Source organism: Pan paniscus, chromosome 13 (assembly GCF_029289425.2).
Source record: "Pan paniscus chromosome 13, NHGRI_mPanPan1-v2.0_pri, whole genome shotgun sequence".
NCBI classification, from domain to species: domain Eukaryota; kingdom Metazoa; phylum Chordata; class Mammalia; order Primates; family Hominidae; genus Pan; species Pan paniscus.
Window position 1 is genome coordinate 80,490,001 of NC_073262.2, and position 25,951 is coordinate 80,515,951.

The 25,951-nt window shown below is 40.4% G+C and overlaps 1 protein-coding gene across 1 annotated transcript in view; it reads right to left on the reverse strand.

Moving 5' to 3' along the window:
* Positions 1-25,951, reverse strand: part of LOC100982736 (dual 3',5'-cyclic-AMP and -GMP phosphodiesterase 11A) — a 275,174-nt gene that overhangs the window by 200,874 nt on the left and 48,349 nt on the right. The window contains exon 4 of the mRNA XM_034954574.3: positions 18,602-18,734. Coding sequence (XP_034810465.2) covers positions 18,602-18,734 — 133 coding nt within the window. The remainder of the gene's footprint in view (positions 1-18,601; positions 18,735-25,951) is intronic.

Here is a 25,951-nt window from a genome sequence, read left to right on the forward strand (position 1 = left end):
TTGATGTTGTCAGGCTTTTAAAAAAAAATTTTGACAATTCTGATAGATATGTGGTTGTTTCTCCTTGTGAAAGTAATTTGATTATCTCTGATGACTAGGGTGACCATAAATCCTGGTTTAAGTCTGTTTTCCTGACATAATTATTAATAATATGCCTTTCATTCTCAAAAGTGTCCAAATTTGGACAATAAATTTATAATTTTCCTACTTATGATTAATGAAGTTGAGCAACTTTTCATATACTTATCATCTATTTCTACTCTCTTCCATGAAGTGCCTGTTCAGAACTTTGGTCTTTTGTCCTGTTGGGTTGTCTGATTTTTAAAAATTGGCTTGTAAAAGTATCTTCTATATTCTGGATAAGAGCCCTCTGCAAGATATATGTATTACAAATATTTTTCTTATTCCATGGCTTGTTTTTCCACTCTTTTAATGGTGTCTTTTGATTCAGAGGTCCCTAATATGATATAGGCAAATATTTCAATTTTTAAATTTATGGTCAGTATTTTTTTGGTTTTGTTCAAGAGATCTTTCTGTATTCCAACCTCATGAAGATATTCTTCTGTGCTTTTCCTAGAATTCTTACTGTTTTAACTTTCACATTTAAATTTATAATCCAACTGAAAATGATTTTCATGTATAATATGAGCTAGGAGTCAAAATTTCTTTTTTTTTTGAAATGGATATTCAGTTGATCCAGCACTGTTTTGAGGGAAAAAGCAATACCTCTCCCCATCACTCTACTGTGCCATCATTTTCATTAATCAACTGTCCATATATATTTGGATCTGTTTCTGAACTGTCTATTCTATTCCATTGATCTAGGTATCTATCCTTATGCCAATACCATACTGTCTTAAATAATACAGTTGTATGATAAGGCTCAGTATCTGGTAGTGCAAATCCTCCAACTTTTTCCTTCTTCAAGATTGTCTTGATTATTTTTGACCTCTGGCATTTACATATAAATGTTAGAATCAATTTGCAGTTTATATACATACATATACATTCCTGGGATTTTTATCGGTATTTTTTGAATCTATCTGTTTGGGGGAGAATTGACACCTTTACAAAACTGAGTCTTTCAATCCGTAAATATCCCTTAATTTATTTAAGGCTCTTAAAATTTCTCTTAGCAAAGTTTGGTAGTTTTCCATGTAGTGTTCTTACACATAATTTGTTTTATTTGTATCCTGATGTTTAAAAACTTCATGTTATTGTAAATAACAGTAGTATTTTATTTTCTAATGCTTGTAATTGGTACATAAAAATATAATCGACTTTTTAGTATTAAATTTGTTTCCATCAATCTTGCTACATTCAATTATTAACTTTAATGTCTTACCTGTAAAGTGTTTTGGATTTTCTTGCCACATGATCACGTCATCTTATCCTTTAATTCTTATACCTTTTAGTCATGTAATTTTAGATTATGTGATTTTTCCTTTTTTATTTTGTTAATAGAGTGAATTAGATTGATTGATATTTTAGAATTCCAGATGCAAAAACAAAAACGTAAGCATAAATCATTTGTCCAGTGTACTCTTCCAAAAAATATTTATTTACCACCTTCTATGCACCAGACACATTGCTTAGTATTGAGGATAGAAAAATGGATTCAAATAGTCATTACCCTTGAGCTACTCACAGTCTAGGAAAGATAGAAATATTGAGATAAAATAAGTGTCCAAGTAGAGGATGTTCAAACACTATTGGAAAGACAACAATGGACTCTGTTTAGAGAAATCAGGAGCAGCCCGAGACCCTTGACAATGAGTCTTCGAAGACAACAGTGATGATGATAAGCTCACATTTGCTAGATGTTCACTCTCTGTCTGGCATTCCGCTCAGCACTTTCTTATGCATTATTTTATACTTTTTACAACCACCCCATGAAGTAGGTACTGTTATCATCCTCTCTTATCAGATGAGACTTAGAGAGATTAACTGCCTTGAATGAGAGAGACTGGCTCAAAGGAGCACAGCCAATGGCAAACACATCCATCAAAGTTATCTTCCAAAAAAACAAACTGGTTTTCTTCCCCTCCCTAAGGATAAAATCTGAATTAAGGCAATACCAGTAAGCATGAAGAGAAGAAAGCCGATTTTAGAAAGGTATAATCTACAGACTTAGGCTAGTCACAGCAGCACTAGAATGGCTGGGTCTGCTTTGTTTTGCTGAGGGAGCGACACATATCATTGTACAGACCATTGGGTTTGAGGCAGCACCAAGTAGTAAACACAATTGTCTCTGCCAACTCTGGGACAACAGTAGCTCCTGTCTAACGTCTCCTACGAAATCTGGGCAGCTGAAGGACAGGTCACAATGGGCAAGAAGAAAAGGAACATGCAGTAAGAAAGACAATTTAGAAGCTGGTTGTGAGAAAAACAAACCTTAGGCTGTTCACCAGTTAAATAAAAGAGAATTTTGTTTACCCATCACTTTTAAAGTACTACAGTTCCCCAAAAGAGTTTTTTTTTGTTCTGGGAAAGTGGGAGTATGCACTCTCCCATCCCCATGGAGGATAACATTGAGGTTTCTGGCTTGAGTAAAGGTGGAAGAGTTCCTTGAAGCGGGGAACACGGGAAATTTGAGGGAAATGATACAAACTCCAAATGGACACACATTACAAGTGAGAGGGGCTGGAGATACCAATCTTGGAGTCACCAGTCCTCTGGGTTAATTGCATGGGTAAGATTTAAGTTAATTGCATAGTTATTGCAAGAGAGAACTTGTCCAACAAAAAGACTAAAAACTGAACTTTGGGGAACACAATATTTAGTGCTGGAAGAAAAAGGTGACATCAGTGACAGGGATGGACAAGAACTCCAAAGCTCATGCTCTTAACCTGAAGGCTTTACTGCATCCATAATGTGTGAACAGATTTCTACAACCTTTCCGGAAATAGGTTTATTAATGTGTATCCAGAGCCTAAAAAGTATAAATACATACTCTTTGACCTATCAATTTCATATCTAGGAATTTATCCTGTGGTAATTATCAAAGCTATGCACAAAGCTTTACATGTAAAAGTGTGAACCACAGCATTATTTATCTTAGTGATTTATTAGAATAACATGAATATTCAACTGGAGGCAGTTGGTTAAGTAAATCATAGCACATTCACATAACAGAATATTATGCATCTAATTAAAATCATGCTATAGAAGAATAGTTACTCATATGGAAAATATTTAATATATTAAATGATAATAGTGTACCTGCCTATGGGTATACAAAAGCATATTATATACATTGAAGGATCCTGGAAAAATTATGACCATAATAGTTTCCTTTGAATTTCTTGGCTATTAGAATTTTAAAATTATTGTTCCTAGTTTGTAAATTTTAGATAATAAACACAGATAATTTGTCCATAAGGGAAGAAGTTATTTTCTAAGTAGAACTTAGGGGGAGCAGCAGTGTCCAATGCTATGGAGAAGTCTAATAAGATAAGGACTGAAAATGGCTTACTGAATTTAGCAACATAGTGGGATCATTGAAGGCAAAAATGGTCAAGGGAAGAAAGGATGTGATCAGGAATAAAAGTCAAGTGGTTAGTCCTGGAAGACAGGAAGGCCATACTGAGAAAGCAGAGCTGCATCTATTCAGAGCTGGAGTCTTGTATGAGCTGAGCACAGGAGAAGAGGTGAAGCATCAGAGAATGCAGAGGGTGTCTTTAAAGTGGTTCCATTGTGTTTGAGGGAAGGAGGTGAGGCTAAGGAATGGTGATGATCAACATGCTTGATGAGCCCAATCAGGTGGGAGAGGAGAACAAGGAAGGATGGCAGAGTGTGAGGAGAGTGAATTTTTCCATTTTAAAATCATTAATGAAATCCCCTAATTGCCTATTTGTGGCAGCAGCTATTTTTTCTGGAAAACTGTGCTAATTCAGGTTAGTTCATGTAACCATATGAAAAGGCAAGGCCCAGGAGTCCATTTTATCCTCTGCAGGGGCTGGAGGAAAAGGAGAAGGGAGATGAAAGAAGCACAGGATGTCTAACGAATAAATTCCAAACAGGGAGAAAGAGTAATAAGCAATATGAAGGAAAGAATCATTCCTGTTCACCAGATAACCCCAACTCTCCATATCAAATCAGTCAATGGAGCTCAAAAATGCCCATCAGCCACACCACCCCAACGAAATCACCCAAAGTTTCAATGCCTCAATTTTATCATTAATATTTATCTCCTGCACACCAAAATGGTAACATTGGTTATCTTCACATTTTGGCCTCACAGCTGATTCTCATCTTTGTGCTTTTTCTTGTTTTCCAAGTTGTTTTATGAAAATTTGTGTGTGAAAGGGTTTCAAAATTTGTAAGGAGTTTTACAAATACAAATATTGCTAATATTGAAAGGAACAACTGCCAAAAAAATCTGCTTTATTGTTCCACATGGTGCCTTGGTCATTCTTGGTTTAACATTCACACCATTAGAGTCTCAAAAGTTAGACCACGTGAGACAAAGCAGCCTTTCTAGAAGGCAACAGTTAAACTAAATATATTTCTGCGAGTGCTTAGTTCTTTCCAAGCAAAGATATGTCTACTTAAAAATGTTACCTAGTTTCTGTCCTCATGGGGCCTTTCCAATTAATGGATCTAATTAAAGATGGTTTAGCTCTTGGAGCCATCAACATGTACTTGTTATATTTTCCAGTCTCTCAAAGGTGGTCAAAGGAAATGTTAAATAAATTGGTGACAATATAATACTATTTATTAATGTTCAGTGTATTTCCTTTCTCTAGAAAGATACGTACAACTTTAACAATAATCTAAAGCAACACTTTCTCCCCAAAGATAATCTATTGGTGAGAAATTCTAGTAACCAGACAAGCTGAGGGAGCCAATGTTCCCAGTCAGTCCCTTGATTTCCATGAAATAATAGAGAGAGAATTGAGTTTGGCCTATCTTACCCGCACGTAGGATAAATCCTAATGGTTTGTAGAACAGTGCCTGTATATGATTCCTTAAATTCCTGAAAAATAAATGATTGTGCTTGGAGCTGAGGCATTTTCTCCACTGCCGATGCAGCAAAGTCTGTTGGATTCTTAGAACTGTGTGACTTGTATTTGTTTTCACTACCCACTACTTCCCCATTCTATATTTTATTTAAGTCTTAGTAATCCCCCTAACTTCTAACCTCTAACCTTCCTTCCCCTTCTGCTCAACTGTAATTCTTACATCCACTGTCCAATCTACCCTTCTTCTCAGGAAAGGTTCTCAAACTGGTTCACACTAAGTAACAGAAACTGAGAGAAGATTGACAAGAGCAAATGAATTTCAGCTGATCCACAGAGCTTTGTCTCTTAATGTTTCCAATTTTGCACATTTCCCTTTGCAACACAAGCATAACTGATAGACCAGAAGGTGTTACAGAGAATAGAGAATGACCTGTCCTGCCAGGCTAGCTCTCAGCAGCCACTGTGGGGGTGTGGGAGTGCTCTACCACAAAGATCTGGCAGGCAAAATGGGCTTTAATGCTCTAAATCAGAGAATCTCAGAGCCTGGAGCCCCATTATCCTTAAGTGCAACATGACAAGGATAAGTACTATTGAGTTGTCTATAATAGGCTTTAAAAAAATCAGAGGAAAAACTTTACATGGAAGAATTGCATGGGACTGAAGAGCTACAGAGTTCAGATCACACCACCTTAGTGTTAATTGTGTAACTCTGGGCATTGGCCTTCCATGGCAGAGAAGATCTAGGTACTGATGGATTTCCCACGTCTCCTGAATTTGTAACAAATAAATGAACCACCAAATCCATCCATGCATAAGGCCTGCCCTACTTTTTAGTTAATTTCTGACATTCCCTTTGCTGAATGAACCTTTTCTTTTTAAATGTTGAGTCCAAGTGTTCATTCTTATTGTAGGCAAAAAGCAAATACTGCATGTGATGGCTCTGAAAATTCTCTCCATAACTACACAAATGGAAGGAAATACTGAATTAAACAATGGAATATAATACCTTAGACTGACTAAATAATGGCTTGTTTTGCATTAGTGTATTTATTTTAATGCGTTCTTTGAATCTAATAAGAAGAGAAGGGCAGAAAGTGTCACAGATGATATACTAAAGTGCAACTAACTACGGAAAATTGAATTCCGAGGCACAATGCCAGTTGAAAGCAAGGACAGAATGATTGTAATGGTGAGGATATTTGTAAATAGAGTATGCATTCTAAGAAGTCACCTAATACAAGAGGCGGTCATCTGCAAATGCAGTTTATGTACATGCTATTGGGGCAATCTCAGAAAATGCTCCTAGCTGGAATAAATCCCAAGAAACAGAGGCAAAGGCGAATAGAAAATAATCCATCTGAATTCCCCAAAGATACAGCAAGGCAAGTTGACTTGTTTAGATATTGTATTATTTCAATAATGGTTTTAGATAATTGTTTATAACTTTAAGAAGACTCAAAATAACCTGGTAAAACATAATTTCATATAAGATATAGTCTAAGATTTTAGAATATCTTTAAAATTTTTCATGATTATAAAAATAATATGAACACATGAAAAATTTAAAGTACAAATAAAATCAAAAGCTCTAACCTTTCCATCTTTAGAGATAGCAATTATTAACAAGTTGGTACAAGTCCTTCCTCACCTTTTCTTATAAATATGTATTAAGTTCATATGTCAATATATAATATATTTAATGACATAAAGCATATTCATAAATTACACATAGATAATATATTTGACAATATTGAACAACATTCAACAAGAATGTCTATTATGTACTAAACATTGTTCTAGGTGTTGGGGATACAGCAGTGAAAAAAAACAACAAAATCCTCACCTTCATAGAGCTTACATTTTAGTGATAGAAGAGAGATGGTAAACAATACAAAGATAAATGAATAAATTATATGTTAGAAGATGTTAAGATGATAGGGAAAAAACAGATAAGAGGGGTAAGGAGTACCAAGGGTATCAGGCCTTACTGTCAGGTAACATTTGAACAATGGTCTTAAAGAGGAGAGGATATGAGCCATGCAGATATTGGGGGAAGAGTATTTCAGCTGAGGGAGTAGCCAGTGCAAAGCCCCTGAGGTGGGCGTGTAAGTGGCACATTATAGGAACAAGGAGACTAGTGCGGCTTGCATAGTATGAGTAAGGGATGGGGGTGGATGATAGGGTGCCAGATGGTGTATGGCATTGTAGATCTCTGAAAGAATTGCAAATTTGGCTTTTACTCCAGTGAAATAAGGAGACACTGAAGAGTGTGTGAGCAGAGTTGTAACATAACTTAAAATTTAATAGCCTCTGACTATTGTGTTGAGAAAAGAGTATAGAGGGGAAAAGTGGAAGGAGAGGGACAGTTTAAGAGGATTTGTACATGAAATAGTACAGGGATGATGGTAGGTTGGATCTCGGTGGTAGCAGCTGAGTGGTAAGAAGTGGTCAGATTCTGGATAAATTAAGCAATTGGACTTCCTGATGAATTCATGTTCAACATGAGAGAAAGGGAGAATCATGCCTATACTTTTTTTGACATAAGCATCCTGAAGGATCGTGTTGCCTCAATAGAGATATGGAAACAGAGAGAGGAGCAGGCTGGGGGGGCAGGAGACTGTGGCCTGTGCTTTAGACATGTTAAGTTTAAAATACCTATTAAAAATATGCATATACTGTTTATGTATATATACCCACATATATTATTCTATACATACTTCTATACATTATTTTAAACATACTTCTCTGTTTACTTTTTTCTTGTAGACATTTTAAAATATCAGGATATATAGATTGCTCCATGGGATAGACATTGTGCATGGACTATATTTTAGTCTTTATTAGGGTATGATAGGCAAAATTCTTTTTTTTTTAAGATGGGGTCTCACGCTATAGCCAGGCTGGAGTGCAGTGGCATGATCTCGGCTCACTGCAACCTCCGCCTCCTGAGTTCAAGCGATTCTCCTGCCTCAACCTCCTGAGTAGCTGGGACTACAGGCGTGTGCCACCACGCCTGGCTAATTTTTTTTTTTTTTTTTTTGTATTTTTAGTAGAGACAGGGTTTCACCATGTTAGCCAGGAAGGTCTCGATCTCCTGACCTCGTGATCCGCCTGCCTCGGCCTCCTAAAGTGCTGGGATTACAGGCATGAGCCACTGTGCCCAGCCTATGATAAGCAAAATTCTAAGATGGCCTCTAAGAATCCCACCTGCCACCACCCCCAACTCTGGCTTCCTACATATCTTGAATAATCCTTTCCCTTGAGTGTGGACAGGACCTGTGAATATGTTAGCACAGTCACTTCCCTGGTGATGTTATGTTACATGGCAAAGACGATGGGATAATCACTCCTGAGATTATATAAGCCACTCTGGACATTATGTAAGCTTCTGTCACAGCCAACTGGAGTGAGATTTTCCCATTGGCTTTGAAGAAGTAAGCTGCCATGTGATGAGAGGGCCACATTCTAGGACTCAAGGGCAATCTCCGGGAGCTAAGACAGACCCTGGGCCATGGCCGGCAGAAAAATGAGAGCCTCAATCTACAACTGCAAGGAACTCAATTCTCCCAACAACCTGAATGATATTTAAAAAGAATGCCAAGATCCAAATGAGAATTCCACACGGCCAATATCTTAATTTCAGCCTTGTGAGACCCTGAGCAGAGAACCCAGCAATGCCATGCCCAGACTTCTGACCCACAGAAACTGTGAGATAATAATCAGGTGTTGTTTTGGCTGGGTGCAGTAGCTGACGCCTGTAATCCTAGCACTTTGGGAGGCCAAGGTGGGTGGATCACTTGAGGTCAGGAGTTCAAGACCAGCCTGGCCAACATGGTGAAACCCTGTCTCTGCTAAAAATACGAAAAATTAGCCAGCCATGGTGGTGTGCACCTGTAATCCCAGTTACTCGGGAGGCTGAGGCAGGAGAATTGCTTGAACCCAGGAGGCGGAGGTTGCAGTGAGCCGAGAATGAGCCACTGCACTCCAGCCTGGGCGACAGAGAAAGACTCCATCTCAAATAATAATAATAATCATCATCATCATCATCATCATCATCATCATCAGGTGTTGTTTTAAGTGCTGAGTTTGTGGTGATCTGTTTTGCTGCAATAGAAAATTAATATACATAATAACCCTGACAATGTCTTCAGAAACACACATGGATACCCTGTTCCCATGGAGCAGATGACTGATAAAGCTACAAAACCTAAGAACAGATGACCCATAAACATGAGGGTTTCTTGTACTACTATAAATAAATATAATATTACATTGAGTAGGTCTTTTCTGTCTTACATTCTTTTCATAGAATCTTGTAACAGAATAAACAGTGATTTTCATAAGGTCGCAGAATTTAAAGCTCACAAACGTAATTCTAGCTCTGTGACATATAATCTTTTGTCATAATTTTTCCACCCATAAGCCAAAGAGTCTGGCCTTAAAACCATGTATGCTATCAAGCCCAGCAGGTGCCACTTTTGAGAGCCAACTCAAACAGGCATTCAGAAGGCAAGTAATCACTATGGCTCGCCTGCTAAGTCTGCTCTGTTCACCACAAGGAGGGAACTCCATTAAATATTTAAGACAATCACTAAGAGAACACCCAGCAGGCAAACAGCTATGATTACTTGCCCCATAGCCCTCTCAGCAGGCATCTGACAGCACTTGGGATGGGGTTTACATCACATTAAAGACATCCCTTTGTAGCTTCTATCAAAAGGAAGACCAACAGTTTCAAAACTGAGATTTCAAAATAAGGATCATTCTCTTGCTGCATATCTTGGGCAGAGTTTCTAAGGACTTCCCTGAATTTTATCAAGATAGGAAAGACACAGAAATTAGAAATTTAGTTTCCCTTCATACCTTAACTGTATGCCTAAAGCAAAGCTTGACAGAGTAAATTATCTCTTACTAACAGAAAATACCCACTGGTGTCATGAATTCCCAAATTGGCAAGCTTTCTATGCTAGTCTGAATTGAACAAGAAGCTATCAAATGCACACAAGTGGGTGTATTGGGATCAGCACCAGCAGTTATCAATCTGAAGAATTCACAATATGGTCCATGGGGCAAGTCATTCATAAGTTGCTGCTGAAATATTTCATTCACATAATAGGGAACACCTCCCTATCCCACCAACACTGATCAGGAAAACCCATTTGGGCTTAACATGAACAAAAACTAAACCTCTATTATATTAAGCCACAGAAATTTTGAAGTTTATCTATTACTTTAACTGATACAGGGATTGTAAATGTAGTCATCAGGGCTATGTTTGAAATATACAAGTGTAACTGGCTTTAGCTATGTCTTAAAGATTGGTGCGGCTTTAGCTATATGTTTCAAGGATTGGTGGGTTGCATAGGCTTGGGCAGTACAGGTATTACAGTAGGTATCTAGTCAGGAAGGAGCACGGCAGGAGAGGCCCCCACCGGCCCCTCCACGAATGTCAGGTGACCATTAGGTGATGGTCAGGTGGTTGTTAAACTGTCTCTCTAAAATAATAATTGGCCACAGCCAGTGCCAACAAAAGGCAGTCTCCCGATAGATAGAAAAACCCTGAAACTAGTGATCAGTAGTGTGATGGTTAATACTGAGTGATAACTTGATTGGATTCTAGGATGCAAAGTATTGATCCTAGGTGTGTCTGTAAGGGTGTTACCAAAGGAGATTAACATTTGAGTCCGTGGTCTGGGAAAGGCAGACCCACCCTTAATCTGGGTAGGCAACATCTAATCAGCTGCCAGCACAGCTAGAATATAAAGCAGGCATAAAAACGTGAACAAGTCAGATTGGCTTAGCCTTTCAGCCTACGTCTTTCTCTTGTGCTGGATGCTTCCTGCCCTTGAACATCGGTCTCCAAGTTCTTCAGCTTTGGGACTCGGACTGGCTTCCTTGCTCCTCAGCTTCCAGCCTATTGTAGGACCTTGTGATCATATGAGTTAATACTCCTTAATACTCACATCTATCTATCTATCTATCTATCTATCCATCTATCTCCTATTAGTTCTGTCCTTCTAGGTGACTAATACAAGTCGCTTCCTGATAAGATCTTGGGAGCTGGGCAAGCAGACTCAAGCATGTGCATTAAGAGACAAAATGGCAGAGTTTAACTGGTATATGACCTTCGAGAAACATTCCGCTGGTATGGGAAGAATGCCTCCAGTAAGCATGCAGACAACTCCAGTAAACACACTATGTGTGCTCCCCTTCCAAGCGCTAGCAGGCCACTATGCATGCAGACAGCACACTCCAAGGGAAGAGCCAGGGAGAAGGAATGAAAGATCCTGGAAGTATGTCAATGCATAAAATTCCAAGTCAAAGATCAAACAGCGCACTTGATTTCTCAAGTCACCTGCTTGGCCCTCCTCCAAGTGTACTTTACTTCCTTTCATTCCTGCTCTAAAGCTTTTTTTAAAAAAACTTTCAATCCCGCTCTAAAACTTGCCACAGTCTCTCCTTCTGCCTAATGCCCCTCAGTCAAATTCTTTCTTCTGAGGAGGCAAGAATTGAGGTTGCTGCAGACCCACATGGATTTGCCACCACTAACATAGCCAGCCCCCACATTTAATCATCTCCAATGTGCCTAGGAAACCTGGTGCCTGGATGTCTGGCCACTCTTATCATATTGCTGCGTCCTATAAGGGAGGACCTGGTGACTATATCTGCACAGTTTATAAGATATTTATGTAGGACTTTACATGTTGCAAACTAAGTGATATGTCCAAGACTCCTCAGCTCTTGAGCAGAGCAGATAGGACAAAAAGGTAGGTATGCTGGCCATGAGTTCATGTACCTGTGAGGAAGGAGAAAGGAAGAATGTGGTGACTCTGTTGCCTAGGCAGACCCTCAGCAGCTGATGCTCTCCCCAAGAGGATGCTAAAGGAAAGAGCACTGAATCAGGAACAAGAAGGCCCAGAGTGTTTTCTGTGCTCTGCCTTAAGAAAGCTGTGTGGTCTTGGCAGACCACCAGCTCCCCAAGTCTCCATTTCCTCCCCTGTAAGCTAAAAAATATCCAATATTTCTATTTACTGAAAGTTGATGTATCCATAGTATGAAATCCCAGAATAGGGCCAATCCATTCTGGGGCATTCTATCCCAGCTTCTGATGAATTGGGGTCAGTAAAAAGAATTCATTGCCAGAATTAGCCACTGAGCTATTGAGAAATTTAGAATAGATATTAGTGATAGAGACAGGAGGCAGACAAAGGCGTAGACAGATAGAGAAGGATCTCTGGAGAATTTCCAACCTGCCCCACAAGTGTTACACCAGATGTTTTGTGCAGATAAGGGAACCTGCACAGGGGGCTTACCTGGGCATGCCCACAGCAGACTAGAGGCCCACATGCACTGGGGGAATGGTGTGGAGCCACCAGAAATTTGGGCCTAAGGCAGAGGAGGAGCCTGGCCTCTTCAGCTGGTGTGTAGTGGCCCTGGTATTCAATTTGGGAGGTGGAAACCTGCTTGCAGGACCCCCTCTCTTTGCTGAGAGGTTTCTTTTCACTTAATACATTCCACCCTCCTCACCCTTCAATGTGTCTGCCTGCCTAATTCTTCCTGGTCATGAGACAAGAACCCAGATTAGCTGACCTAAGGAGCAAAAAAATCCTGCATCATTTTGGTGGCCTCTACGGGGACTTGTCAGAAGGGTGAGTAAAATGCAGACCCAAACATCTCTCTCACTTTTGTTTCTGAGCTTTCTCATCCTCAGACTTTTTCTGAAGGCAGAGGAAACTGCCCCCTTCCCCACCCCATCATTCTCAAGCATTGGAAAATGTCGGCCTCAGTCCAACCCAGTCTTTTCCATGGATTTTCCTTCATTTTGGGGGGAATGTATTGGCACCTATCTTTTCTTTTACAATATTAGGGGTGTTTCACCCTCACCCCAATGGTTGCAGGCATGTGCACAGGACAGACAGGTGAGCAGTGGCTCCCTGCCCCACTCCCCTCCTGTCTGGGGCACACAGCCTGGGCCTGGGGTGGCTAGCTGGCCAGTGTTCCCCGCCAGGCACCCACACAGTCTTCCCTTCCCCTGGCCAAGGGGTCCAGCTCAGTGGGAGCCCCAGGAAGGAGACAGCAATGAAAGGTTTCTCTCCCTGATGAAGAAACCCATTGCATAAGAATAAGAGGTTTCTCCCCCAGGAATCCCAGGCTTGCACCTAAGCTTTTTTTTGTTCCTTTTCTCCACCCTGTAGGCAGTTAATGCAGCCTTGCAGATACAGGGAGCTTTTCTATGCAAGAGTTTTTTTTTTCCTTTTGGAAGGCATCTTGTTAGGCCAGGACCCAAATTCACAAGACACCCTTTTTATCTCCCTTGTTTGAGGAGAACCCAGCTCCTCAGCTTTACCTTAGCATTCAGCTTATGATAAGGAGGCAGCAGCCAGCTGCTGGCTGCAGTCTGTCAAGGTCTAAGGAACACAAAGGTTATGACAACAGTGGAGACAGGGTGTATGTGGGTGAGTACGATATTCCCACCCTCTAGGCCCCTCTGTTAACGTGAGTGGAAGCTGCACTGACACCTATCGATAGCACCCTGTCAAGGTTGCCAGGACTTGAAGATATAAGGACAGAAGAAAGAAAAGAAACACCTCTTCTTTCTGCCTCATGTACCCTATATTTGCTGGGAAGACAAAGGAATTAGGGACACCTTATCCTGTCTTCCTAGCTGGGTAACCATTCATCTTTAGTCTGTACCTCTCTCAAATGCATCCTGAGGCCTGGGGGCTCCTTAGAGAAAATGCCTTCTTTTTCCTTTTTCCTCCTCTGTCCTCTCTTCACAGAGGGGTAATTGTGTCCCCCTACTACAGGATACTCCCCTCGGATGCATCCTCCAAACTGGGAAAAGTTAATTTCCCAGACCTTAAACTGCTTGGCTTAGAACTGAGCTGAGGGTGAGAGGTGACAGCGTGCTGGCAGCCCTCGCTTGCTCTTGGCACCTCCTTGGCCTTGGCGCCCACTCTGGCCACACTATAGGAGCTCTTCAGCCTGCTGCTGCACTGTGGGAGCCCCTCTCTGGGCTGGCCAAGGCTGAAGCCAGCTCCCTCTGCTTGTGGGAAGGTGTGGAGGGAGAGGTGCAAGTGGGAACTGGGGCTGTGCATGGCACTGGTGGCCCAGCACAAGTTCTGGGTGGGCGTGGGCTCTGTAGGCCCTGCATTCTGAGTGGCCAGCTGGTGCCGCTGGCCCTGGGCAGTGAGGGACTTAGCACCCGGGCCAGCAGCTGCAGAGGGTGTGCTGGGTCCCCCAGCAGTGCCGGCCCGCTGGCGCTGCGCTCAAATTCTCGCTGGGCCTCAGCTGCCTCCCTGCTGGGCAGAGCTCAGGACCTGCAGCCTGCCATGCCTGAGCCTCCCCACTGCCGTGGGCTCCTGCGCTGCCCGAGCCTCCCCGACGAGCGCTGCCCCCTGCTCTGCAGCACCTGGTCCTATCGACCACCCAACAACTGATGAGTGTGGGCACACAGTGCAGGACTGATGGGCAGCTCTACCTGTGGCCCCAGTGCGGGATCCACTAGGTGAAGCCAGCTGGGCTCCTGAGTCTGGTGGGGACTTGGAGAACCTTTATGTCTAGCTAAAGGATTGTAAATACACCAATCAGCACTCTGTGTCTAGCTCAAGGTTTGTAAATGCACCAATCAGTGCTCTGGGTCTAGCTAATCTAGTGGGCACTTGGAGAACCTTTATGTCTAGCTAAAGGATTGTAAATACACCAATCAGCACTCTGTATCTAGCTCAAGGTTTGTAAACACACCAATCAGCACCCTGTGTCTAGCTCAAGGTTTGTAAATGCACCAATCATTGCTGTATCTAGCTAATCTGATGCGGACTTGGAGAACTTTTGTGTCTATCTTGGGGATTGTAAATGCACCAATCAGCTCCCTGTAAAACACACCAATCAGCTCTCTGTAAAATGGACCAATCAGCAGGATGTGGGTGGGGCCAGATAAGGGAATAAAAGCAGGCTGCCGGAGCCAACAGTGGCAACCTGATTGGGTTCCCTACCCCAGTGTGGAAGCTTTGTTCTTTTGCTCTTTGCAATAAATCTTGCTGCTGCTCACTCTTTGGGTCTGCACTGCCTTTATGAGCTGTAACACTCACTGCGAAGGTCTGCATTTTCACTCCTGAGGCCAGTGAGACCACGAACCCACCTGGAGGAATGAACAACTCCAGACGGGAGGAACAAACAACTCCAGACGCGCCACCTGAAGAGCTGTAACACTCACCACGAAGGTCTGCAGCTTCACTCCTGAAGCCAGCGAGTCCACGAACCCAACAGAAGGAAGAAACTCCAAACACATCCGAACATCAGAAGGAACAAACTCCAGACACACCATCTTTAAGAACTGTAACACTCACCACGAGGGTCCACAGCTTCATTCCTGAAGTCAGTGAGACCAAGAACCCACCAATTCCAGATACAAGGGGAAGGGAATCCAGAAACCTGACATGCCAGCAAAAGGGTAAAAGTTTATTTTACCAGTTGGACTTTTGGCCTCTCCCTCCGTGTGCAAACCGGTAAAAGGAATGGTAAGGATCACTGTTTATATTCTCTGTAAAGTTTTGATTAATGAAAAAGGATTTATGAGTTTGGTCTTAAGCTGTAGCCAATCTGGTATGCTTTGCATGTCTTTCTGTATGGTTCTATCAGAAAGAGAGGTACTTTAGGACAGGACGTGGGTGTAGGACCCCATAAGTCCACTTTTCAAGTCAGCCCAGCAAACTGGTCAGTAACAAACTTTGCTGCAGGCTTGCATCTTGTTTACATCCTTGGGAGCATGACCTGTAACTACGTGGGAGTGCTTTGTTTTAGTCTGACATTTTACAATGGTGGCTCAGGTTCAATCCTGGCTTGGAGAATGGGTACTTTCTTTCTTTTTTTTTTTTTTGAGATGGAGTCTCGCTCTGTCGCCCAGGCTGGAGTGCAGTGGCGCGATCTCAGCTCACTGCAAGCTTTGCCTCCCGGGTTTACGGAGAATGAGTACTTTCAAGTTAATAGCTGTGTGACTTCTACCATTTGCTGATTTTCTTCCCCTCCATGAACAACTTCTAGCTTCTCTTCTTAAATCTTCCCTTCTCTGAGCTACCCTTAAAGATTCTAGATGTTGTAAAAACTGCTTACCTCCTGCTTTGAAAATACTTCGTACACTGGTAGTTAAGTCATAACCTTAATTGAGGCTTGTTGGTTTCACCTGTGAGGTTACTTTTGGTAAAGTTCAAAAGCCAGAAATATTGGCTGCTTGGCATGGCTAAAGTCAGGTAAGGGATTTAAAAGGACTTTCTTAAGGAGTGCTCAGCTTAATTAAAAGCAGATACCCAAGTATGTTTAAAGGACCTTTATGGTTTTTTTCCCTTCTTGAATCTTGTTTTTCTGGAAAAAGGTTTCTTCTCAGTTGATTGAATTATTTTTCTCCATTTTGTCTTGCCACTCTTAAGGCACACATGAGAGGCCCTAAAATAATTTCTGATGGCCTGTGACTCCTTGGCAAAAACAGAAAAGGCACCACAGATCCCATTTTGTGAGAAACCTCTGTTTTCCTCATGGAACCTCAGAAATTAGAGGCAGGTAGATCCCTCTCAAAATCTGCTTTGGTCTTCCAGCCATACCTGTTTGTTAGGCCCTAGAAAATACAAGCTTTCCTAGCCTTGCTCTTAAAGGGCTCCACCCAGAGGCCAATGATCCAATTAGATTGGCAGATGAAAAATCTTACAACTACTAGATTTTCTTCTGTCTGTCTACATAATCATATATGTGTTATGTGTGTTATGTTTATAAAGAAAAGAGCTCTAATTAATTGGTTTGAAGGAAAATAAGCACTTAAATGAAATACTTTTTTAAAAGAAAGACAAAAGCTGTAATACTTTTTAGTATTTAGTCTATTGTTCCTTCTCCAAAGAGGTAATTCTAACTGCCATTAGAATAGGGGCAAAGACGGATCTTAACTGCTTCCTGCTGACAGGGGGCACTATTTTGGGAAGATGGCAGTCAGATCTCCCCCAGAGGCCTAGCTAAGTGTCCCCAGTAAAAGGCAGCCATCGTCTGTGGTTCTGGTTGCATGACCGTTTGGAGTTCGATGGCCTACAGGGGAGAAGAGACTAACTTCTCTGATATAAAATCAGTCCTAACTCAACCACAATGGAAAAGTATATAAACGTTGACATCTGTAAATCATTTTCAGTGCTCCAGTCATATAACCAAGTTAGTAGTGTTCTACCTTACCAGAGGAGAACTGAAGAACTTTGAACTGTGAACTTTCCCAAGGAAAGGTAAGTCAAATTTCAAATATAGTGTATAAAAACTGAGGAGAACTAGAGGGTAGTCAGTGTTAGGATAGCCAAGGGAGCAGCTGGAAAGGCACCCAATGCAGACTAGGACTTCATTTAAGGATTTAGGAGCCTCTAACCTCAAGAAGGAATAGAAAATACATGGAAAATGTAGCCTGGGGAAGAGAGTTCTAGGCAGCTACAGGGAGGTGGTAAGTTTGGGAATATAAGGTTTTCCTGCAGAGATCTGCAAAGATGATCTGACTGAAGTTGTAAATTAGACTTTGACCCCAGCCTCCCTGCCATCACCATGTCCTGGCCACAGACAATGGAGACAGCACAGGGCAGGATTAAGATTATGGGCTGTGGAGTTTGAGAGGTAGTAGGACTGAATTTTTGTCTGCCTCCAGAGCCATAGAGCAGCTCTCAATTTCTGTAAAATGGGAATGATGACATCTACTTCTCAGGGTTGAAGGTTAACTGTTCAGTTGTTATCATTACTAACCTATCCCCTGCTTTGTAGCCAGTGTGATCATTCTAAAATGTAACTCTTGCTTCTCCCCCATTTAAAACTCAATGGTTCCCCATTGCACAGAACAAATACTCCAATTTCTTAACATGCCTTTCAAAGTTTTTTGGTGATCTGGTCCCTGCTTCCCTCTCCAGTTTCATGGATCATGGCCCTTCAGCCACATTAGATCATCTCACTTCCCCAACTCCCCATGCCTGCTCAGCTTTGCCTGGAACACACGTCTCCTTACCCTTCCTCACCAAAAAAATGCCTCCTACTCTTCAGACCTCAGCTGGACAATCTTCAATAGGAAACCTTGTATTTAATGAATGTGTATATTCAATATGTATATATGAGTATATATATAGAGAGTACACATATGTACATAGAGACGTTATCAGTTCATGTGAATTTATCTGTATGATACTCTACACTACCTTAGAATGTAAACTTCAAAATTGTTTTAATATATTCTGTATATCAACACAGTGTGCCTAGATAATTAACAATAAACAATAATGCCAACCAATTTACTGTTTCTTGGGAGCAATTTTTATAAATATGGTAGTTGTTTTAGGGTCTATTGGGAAATAACTTTGTTATATACACTTTTCATTAAATAGTTCATAGTTTAATATAAAATATGCCCAATCATAAACGAGCATCAGACTAAGGATAACCATCTTGCTACAAATCATGGTAGAGTCAGACAAGTTTTTCTAACTTAGAGTCAACAGTAGGCAATGCTAAAAATAAGATCACAGGGGAAGGATGCAAAAGAATTGCTGGTAAATATTCCTTTTTGTGTTTCAACTGTTTTCAACAGTGCGACAACTGAAACTTAGGATTGCAACCAGAGGGGCTCCTCTTACCTCTGCATCAAAGCGTGGATCCTGGTAGGCATCACTGATGTTCACTGGAAGGCCTGTTGAAGCAACCAGCTCAGCAATGCTGTTATTTATTAGCCAGTCGGAGTATGATGATTTCTCCATGCTTTCTTTGAAACTATCAGAGCACCAAGGTAGGCAGGAAGAAAAGAGAGAAATGTAAGTTTTCTTGAAAGGAAACCCTATAAACTACACTAATATCAGGATAATCTGTCCTTATTAAGAAACAATAAGTGACATTAGTCACAGAACAATAGCAAGGTAATTATCAGTAGCTACTTCGAAATGACTTACCTGCTATAATGTATAGTAATTAAATCCATGGGCAGAAACCATAGATTCCCTATGATTCAGAGAGACTCTAGGCTGTATTTAGGTCCCAAAGCTGGCAAACACATGTAAGGACCAAAATTAACAATAAGACACTGACAACTAATAAAATTCCATCAACTTCCCAGCTTGCCCTTTTTAATTGAACAGACTAGATGTTTTGGCACAAGGAAGAATGAAACCCAAGTAGGGAAAAATCAGGAAGTAAATTGGGAATTTAAAAAATTACAAATGCAGCAAAAGAACGTATCTAGACTATGGTCTTTTAATTAGTAATTATTTGAAAAACAATTTTACTATCTTAGTCATTATTTTGATAACAGTAATATTTTAATAACTTTTAGTATCTTAGTTAACTATTTTGGTAATTTTAGATTATGTTTCTTAACAATAGCCCATATTCCACTTACAAAATCTCACTTAAAAGGCTATTTAATGCAACAGACCCTTAACATTAATAATTAAAACTATTTTCATATTTAATTTGAACAAGGAATTTTATGCCAAATGATTTTTTGAACTTTCCCTTGTATCATTTTCATGACAGACACTACATAAACAGAAATGCTGTAAGAATTAGTTAATATCCCTCATTCTTCTCCTTTCCATCTTTTCTTCCACAAGTATATATTGAGCACTGCCAGGAGCCGTGGAGATACAAAATTGAGAACTGTTCAAATTAGTATTGGCAAGGAAAATTTTACTGGAGGATGTCTGATTTGTGGCTTGGCAAGTGATAACTGAAATTATGTGGATGGATGCAAGCATACTAGGGCAAGGTTTTCAAGCTGCCTTATGTGGAACCCTGGATTTCATGAGATGTTAAATGAGTATACTACAGCAAGAATAATCATCACTCTATTGACTTTTTATTCTAAACTGCACTATATGTAAGAAAACACTAAATGCGCACATCGTCTTTGTTATTATGCAATAATGTCCCTGTGTGAAATTATGCCATGTTGAGAAGGCAGGAAACTGCATGGAAAGGCCATTGGATGCATGAGTGAGTGGGACACATAGACATTATTTAACATCATTAATATATCTCATCTGTAATGATTGCTGGCCTGTGTCTGATAAATTCAGCATGTATTTGTAATGTTATTCATCCCTTATTGCATATTAAACATTAATAATATATAGACTTTATTCTCTATGGCTCTCTGACTGAAAAATGGAAGTTTTAATAAAAAGCTGAGTCTTGTAGTTCTTAGATGGCACCTAAATCAAAGAAGTAAAAAGACTGAGTACTTCAAAGAGAAGAAGAAGCTTTATTTTCTAAAACAAATCAAAACAAAAGAACAAAAAAGTTTTTATTTTCTTTTTGCTGTTTTATATGCATCTCATTTCATGAGATGAAATTTTATGTTGTGCTGCAATGAAAGCAAAATCTAGGAGAAACAAGATAATGCACCTCACACAAAGATCTAAATGACTTAGTGAAGTCATTTCTAAGTTTATGAAAGGGTATGGGCTAAATTCTGACCTTTCAGGGATTAATTGGCTTGCCAGTTCATTCTGCACTGTGTACTTTATTCCACATTTTAATTTTTGAGGTGTTCTGTGATCACACCTTTTCGAAGCTGCTGACCTAGAGTGTTCTGTGGAGTGTGGGAAGCAATGCTGCAGCAGGAGCTGGGGAGAGGTCTGGGCACAGAAGTCAAGGGAGGAACTTGAAAAACGGTTGGGTAGGGTGGGGCTCAAGGAAGGAGCCAGTTTTACCAATAAGTGTCAACAACCTTCAAGCTGGGTCTTTCAGGATGAGAAAGAGTTCAGCAAGGAGAGATTGGAGGAGTTAGAAGGAAACAGCAGGAACAAAAGACACAAATGCAGCAGAGTACAAAGTGTGTTCTTGGCACAATGAGTAATTGTATGGTGGGAATAAAACTGAAAAAGAGGCCAAGGCTCAAAGGTAAGGCCTTGACCAAGTTGCTGAGACCTTAGTTATAGGCAATGGAGAACTGTTTAAGAATATGGAGCAGGGAAGTGACGTGGTTTAAGATGTGATTTTAGAAAGCTTAATCCAGGTACAATGAGCAAGAAGAACTGGGTAAGAGACACTGAGGGTGGGAAGAGGTCTTGTAAACCACAGAAGTCATGCAGGTGGGAGGTGATGGTGCTGGTGACTCAAGAGGTACTGCAGAAGATTCTACAGGCTCTGCGGCCAGATAGCAGTGGCTTACATTTTGTTCCCAACTGCCTGGGGCCTTATTAGCAGAACACAGTTGTTTTAAGGAGTGGGGAGATAGGGGAAAGATGACAGATATTCTGTAAGCCTGGGACATGTTCATTTTTGAAAGTCCAGGAACAAAATCCTATCAGTCCTCAGGACTGAAAACTCGAATCCAGAGTTAGGATAATTTTCAGGGAGAGTAAAATGCATGAGATCACTCGGGGACAGAACACGTAGTGAAATCTATATCTAGGGAAGGGAAGGAGGAGAAAAGTGGTAATAAAGGGGGAAGGGAGAAAGAGAAGAAATTTTAAGGAAGAAAAACTTAAATTTATTGCCATCTACTGTGGGCCAAGGGTCAGGCCAGATACTTTACCCAACTAATTTGTTTTGTCCTCAGATAAATCCTATGAGATGGATATGCTTCTCTATATTTTATAGATCAGAAAATGGAGACCTAGGATGCTCAATAACTTTCCCAAGTGGAGATAGAATTTTCACCTAAATCTGACTCCAACATCCTAAATTATAGTATTTTTCCTGTTGCCTTTCAGAAGGAGTTAATGGATAGCGTTACAGCAAGAATAGTGGGTTGTCACCTAAGAACAAATAGGGAGGGGCAGTCCACATCAGAGAGAGTTTAAGGAAGCTGGTAAAGATAATAAACACTTCAGTGTGAGACTTTAGTCACAGGAACAGGGAGGAAAAAACCATTGGAGTTGATAATTAAGAGCTTTAGGTCCCTACTTACAGAATTCCCAAAGAAGATATGATGACAAAAACACTTACTGAGCAGGGGCTCCTGAAAAACTCACTCTAAATCTAAAACATGCTTAGAATGTGGCTTGGTTCAGTATGCATACTGAATTGAAATCATTGTAAAATCAGTGAACAGTGTAGAAGGAATATTGACTCTGTGCAAGGCAGGGTTGAGGCCGTTTCTAAAGTATAAGCTATGATCTCTGCTCTCAGGGAGTTTGCTACTTAACTGGGGAGATGAGAAATAAACACACTGACATTTAAACAATATAAAAATTAAATGCCCACTTCAAATTTCAAATGAAAAATTTTTCACATAGATGTGTTGATAAGTTACCAAGTCAAATGTATCAATCACGAGTGCTGAAGACGTCCATGGAGGGAGAAATGACTTCAGGTGTTGAAATCTAGCTAAGGCTTCAGAGAGGAGGTGAGATTCGAGCTGACCTATAGGTCAGTGCAACAGTGCAAACAGATTTTCTGAAAATCACCTCTGCATTTCTTCAGTTTAATGTTGCACAGAAACATAATTAAGGCCTGAGTGATCAGATCCTCAGAGACAGACAGGAAAGTTGATTTGTCACTTGGTATTTACATCACTGTCTTAGTCCATTCAGGCTGCTAGAGCAAAATACCATAAGTTGGGTGACTTATAAACAACAAATATTTATTTATCACAGTTTTGAGACTAGGAAGACCAAGATCAAGGCACTGGCAGATTCAGTATCTAGTGCCTTCTTGCTTTAGTTCAGTGTCTAGTGCCTTCTTGTCCTCACATGGTAGAAAGAATGAGGGATCTCTCTGGGGCCTCTTTTATAAAGGCACTGATTCCATTCATAAGAGCTCCACCCCCATGACCTAATCACCTCCTAAAGGCCCACCCCTTCATACCCTCACATTAGGGACTGGGTTTCAACATATGAATTTTTGGGCAGACACAAACATTCAGACCAGAGTAATCACATTCTGGCTTACGCACCAGCTCAATTTTGGAATTCCTAATGGTCTACTATAATGCAGAATCGTAACACTGAGTTACAGCTTTCAAAAGCTTGCTTCTCTTCTTTACAAACAAAAGGTAATTTTATGTTATGATTAGGATCATGAGTTTTGGCATACCTCAATCAAATGTCCCCTTTGCTGCTTTCTAGCAAAGTGATCTCAGGAAAACTTCCTTGGTAAAACGGGTATAATACTACTACTGTACAGATAAAGGTGATAATTCATGCAAAGTGCTCAGCATATTATTTAGCCCATAGCAAACATTTTCTAAAAGCATCACAACTTTTAAAGAAAATTCTGCACATGACAGTACCCCTTTATACATTTCAGTGATGTGGTGTTGTGAGTTTAATCACAAAGGAAAGGGCCAAAATTATTTCCGCTTTTGGAAGGACACATCTAACTTTTAGGGTAAGCTCTTTCAAAAAGTTCCTACAGCTCATCACCTCCCCCTGATTTATGAGGGAATTTTTATTCAGTATGGTTTTCTCTTTTGCAATTGGTTGCTGTTGGGACAGAACATGGTAAGATCACAGACACAGCCACGTTTAGTTGTGCAGGTTCTGCCTTGCACACGGATGCCCTATAAAAGGGAGAAGTGGGGGTGGAAATTAGTCTAACTGTGCTTGTTTGCTTGAAGTGGCATCCACCCGGAGAGGGCACCTTTTCCTAATTCTCACAGAGACATTTGTATGGGCTTTCAATGGCCCTCCTTCAAGCTTTTCTTCAACACATCTGAAAATTGGGCATGTAGTCTCAAATGGAGCACCATCAGTGACAGGAAACTCACTACCTATCATATATTACATTATATTTTGTGGCAGCTCAGTTTACTTTCTAATAGCCATCATCCTTGGTTCCAAGTTCCATGGTTTGTTGCCACAGAGCATGGACCTCATTATCTGACAGCCCTCAAAATATTTAGCAATAGTTAACATGTCACCCATGATCATCCACCTAACATCATTCTTCTCCCACCTCTCTCCAATTCCTTAAGTTACTCCTCTTGTGGCATGCCTTCCTTATTCGTACCATGCCAGCCCTAGATGTAACCCCCCTTGTTAACAGTTCTTTGGAGTATGAAAGCCAGTCCAGTCCACAGTTCTCTCCATGGGGTCTGAGTAGGATGAAGGGGGTATGACCACCTCCTTCATTCTAGAACCTATTTCTAGCAACAAACGTCAGGGGTGATAGTTCCCAATAGGTCTTATTTTTGATAAGTTTTTGGAAGTTTAAATTAATATTAACCAACTTTCTTGAGTCTAAATTAACCAACTTTCTTGAGTCTAAAAACTCCCACCAGAGATATCAAAGGCCAACAAATCCAATACTAAGATTTTCAGTTTGGGCCAGAACCAAGATAGAGACTCACTGCTGTTTGGAAACACAACTACACCTTGATTACTCCCAGGCCTCCAAAGCTTATGGGTGCAAATCAGTTCATGTCAACTCAGTGGTTCTTAGCTGCCATGTACATAATTGTAAGACCACAGACATCTCCAGGTCTTTCCCTGACCTCCAACCTTTGGGGATACTTATTCTTTCATTCAAGGACCGTTGTTAAAGCCTACTGCTTAGAAATCACTTGAGGGAGCCTGACCGGTAGCTCCTAGACTGCCAAAGCTTCATAGAAGAAAGGAAGAATACTGTCTGCCAAGCTCTATGCAGCATGTTGGTGCCTGAGCCCTAATGCCATATTGCTTGTGCCCACATTGCCACAAGTTTCCTATTTAAACAGCTCCTTTTGCCTTTGCCCATACCCCTCTCTGTAGACATAGAGGGTAGGGCTGGGATGCCCATTCACATTAGACAAGTACTCATGTACCAACTCGTTGTTTCAGCAAAAAGACAAAGACCCTTATCAATCTCCTCATGCAAGTGAATGTCTGGTGTGAATGTTGGTGTGTTTGTGTGTGTGTGTGTGTGTGTGTAGCCAACACATTAACTGTACACTGGTGCATAACAAGAAAAAATGGCATAGAATTCTTAGCAACATTCATTTGTTGTTGAAGACTAATGGTTGATTGAGAAACCATTCAAATGTTTCTAAAGTTTTTTTTAAAGCAAATCATTTTTCCATGTTTAATTTCACTTGTCCATGTTTAATAGCTTCATACATTTAAGTCACAACACTATTTTGATCCCTACAGTGGGGATATTTTTAAAAATTCTGGCTTAAAGGAAAAAAACAGCAGACGGTAAAAATATATTGATATAAGTGTTTGAGAAAAGTAAAAGAAATATAGTTGACACCTGAACTTCAGTGAAACTTCCTTAAAAGGTCGTAATTAACCAATTAATAGCTTATTTTAACTCTCTACAAAGTAGACCTCCCTAAGCTCGATTCACTTTAGCATAACACTCTAATTGTAAAGAAATCCTTTATCTTGTTATTTTGCTAGAAAAAGGGGTATAAGAAAATGTAGGTTTTTAAGTGAGTTTCACGTAAAGGGCTGTAGTTTAGATTCTTCTCAGTGGTATCTTGCTTCCAAATGTGAGACTCAAACTGACTTCAAAGAGAGCTTCATGAGCTCAAATATATTGACTGTGGAGGGATAAAAGAGAATTGCCCTATTACAGAAAACACGTAATTCCTGAAATGTGGCTGCCCCTGAAGTGAGGGCCGGTGAGGTATATATAAACCTCAGGGTTGACAAGTTGCAGAGTCATGTAGGAGGTAAATCAATACAAGCAAAGAAAAACAAGACAAAATAAAATACCCCAGAACAAGTGACTCAACATCTTTAATTGTCTAAAAGTCCTGGCTTAGCTGAAGGTTCAAATACAGAGAACTGTGTGAAAATAAAAAGACTATCTTCAGCATTACTTTTCCAAAAAAAAGAGTCTCTACATTAGAAGACAAAACATCTTAATAAAATAATGCTAATCATTAGACTGTGCTTGTGTTCATGTTTCTCTTCTCAACATAAGAGTTTACTTAGATGTCTTCATTAGAAACTCTCAAGAGTCTTTCGAGAATGACAACTAGTTTGGCCTCTACTAAGTGCTGGACAGGAGTGAGCCAAATCTTGCATTAAGCGAACAATAAGGATCTTTTCCTTGTTGTT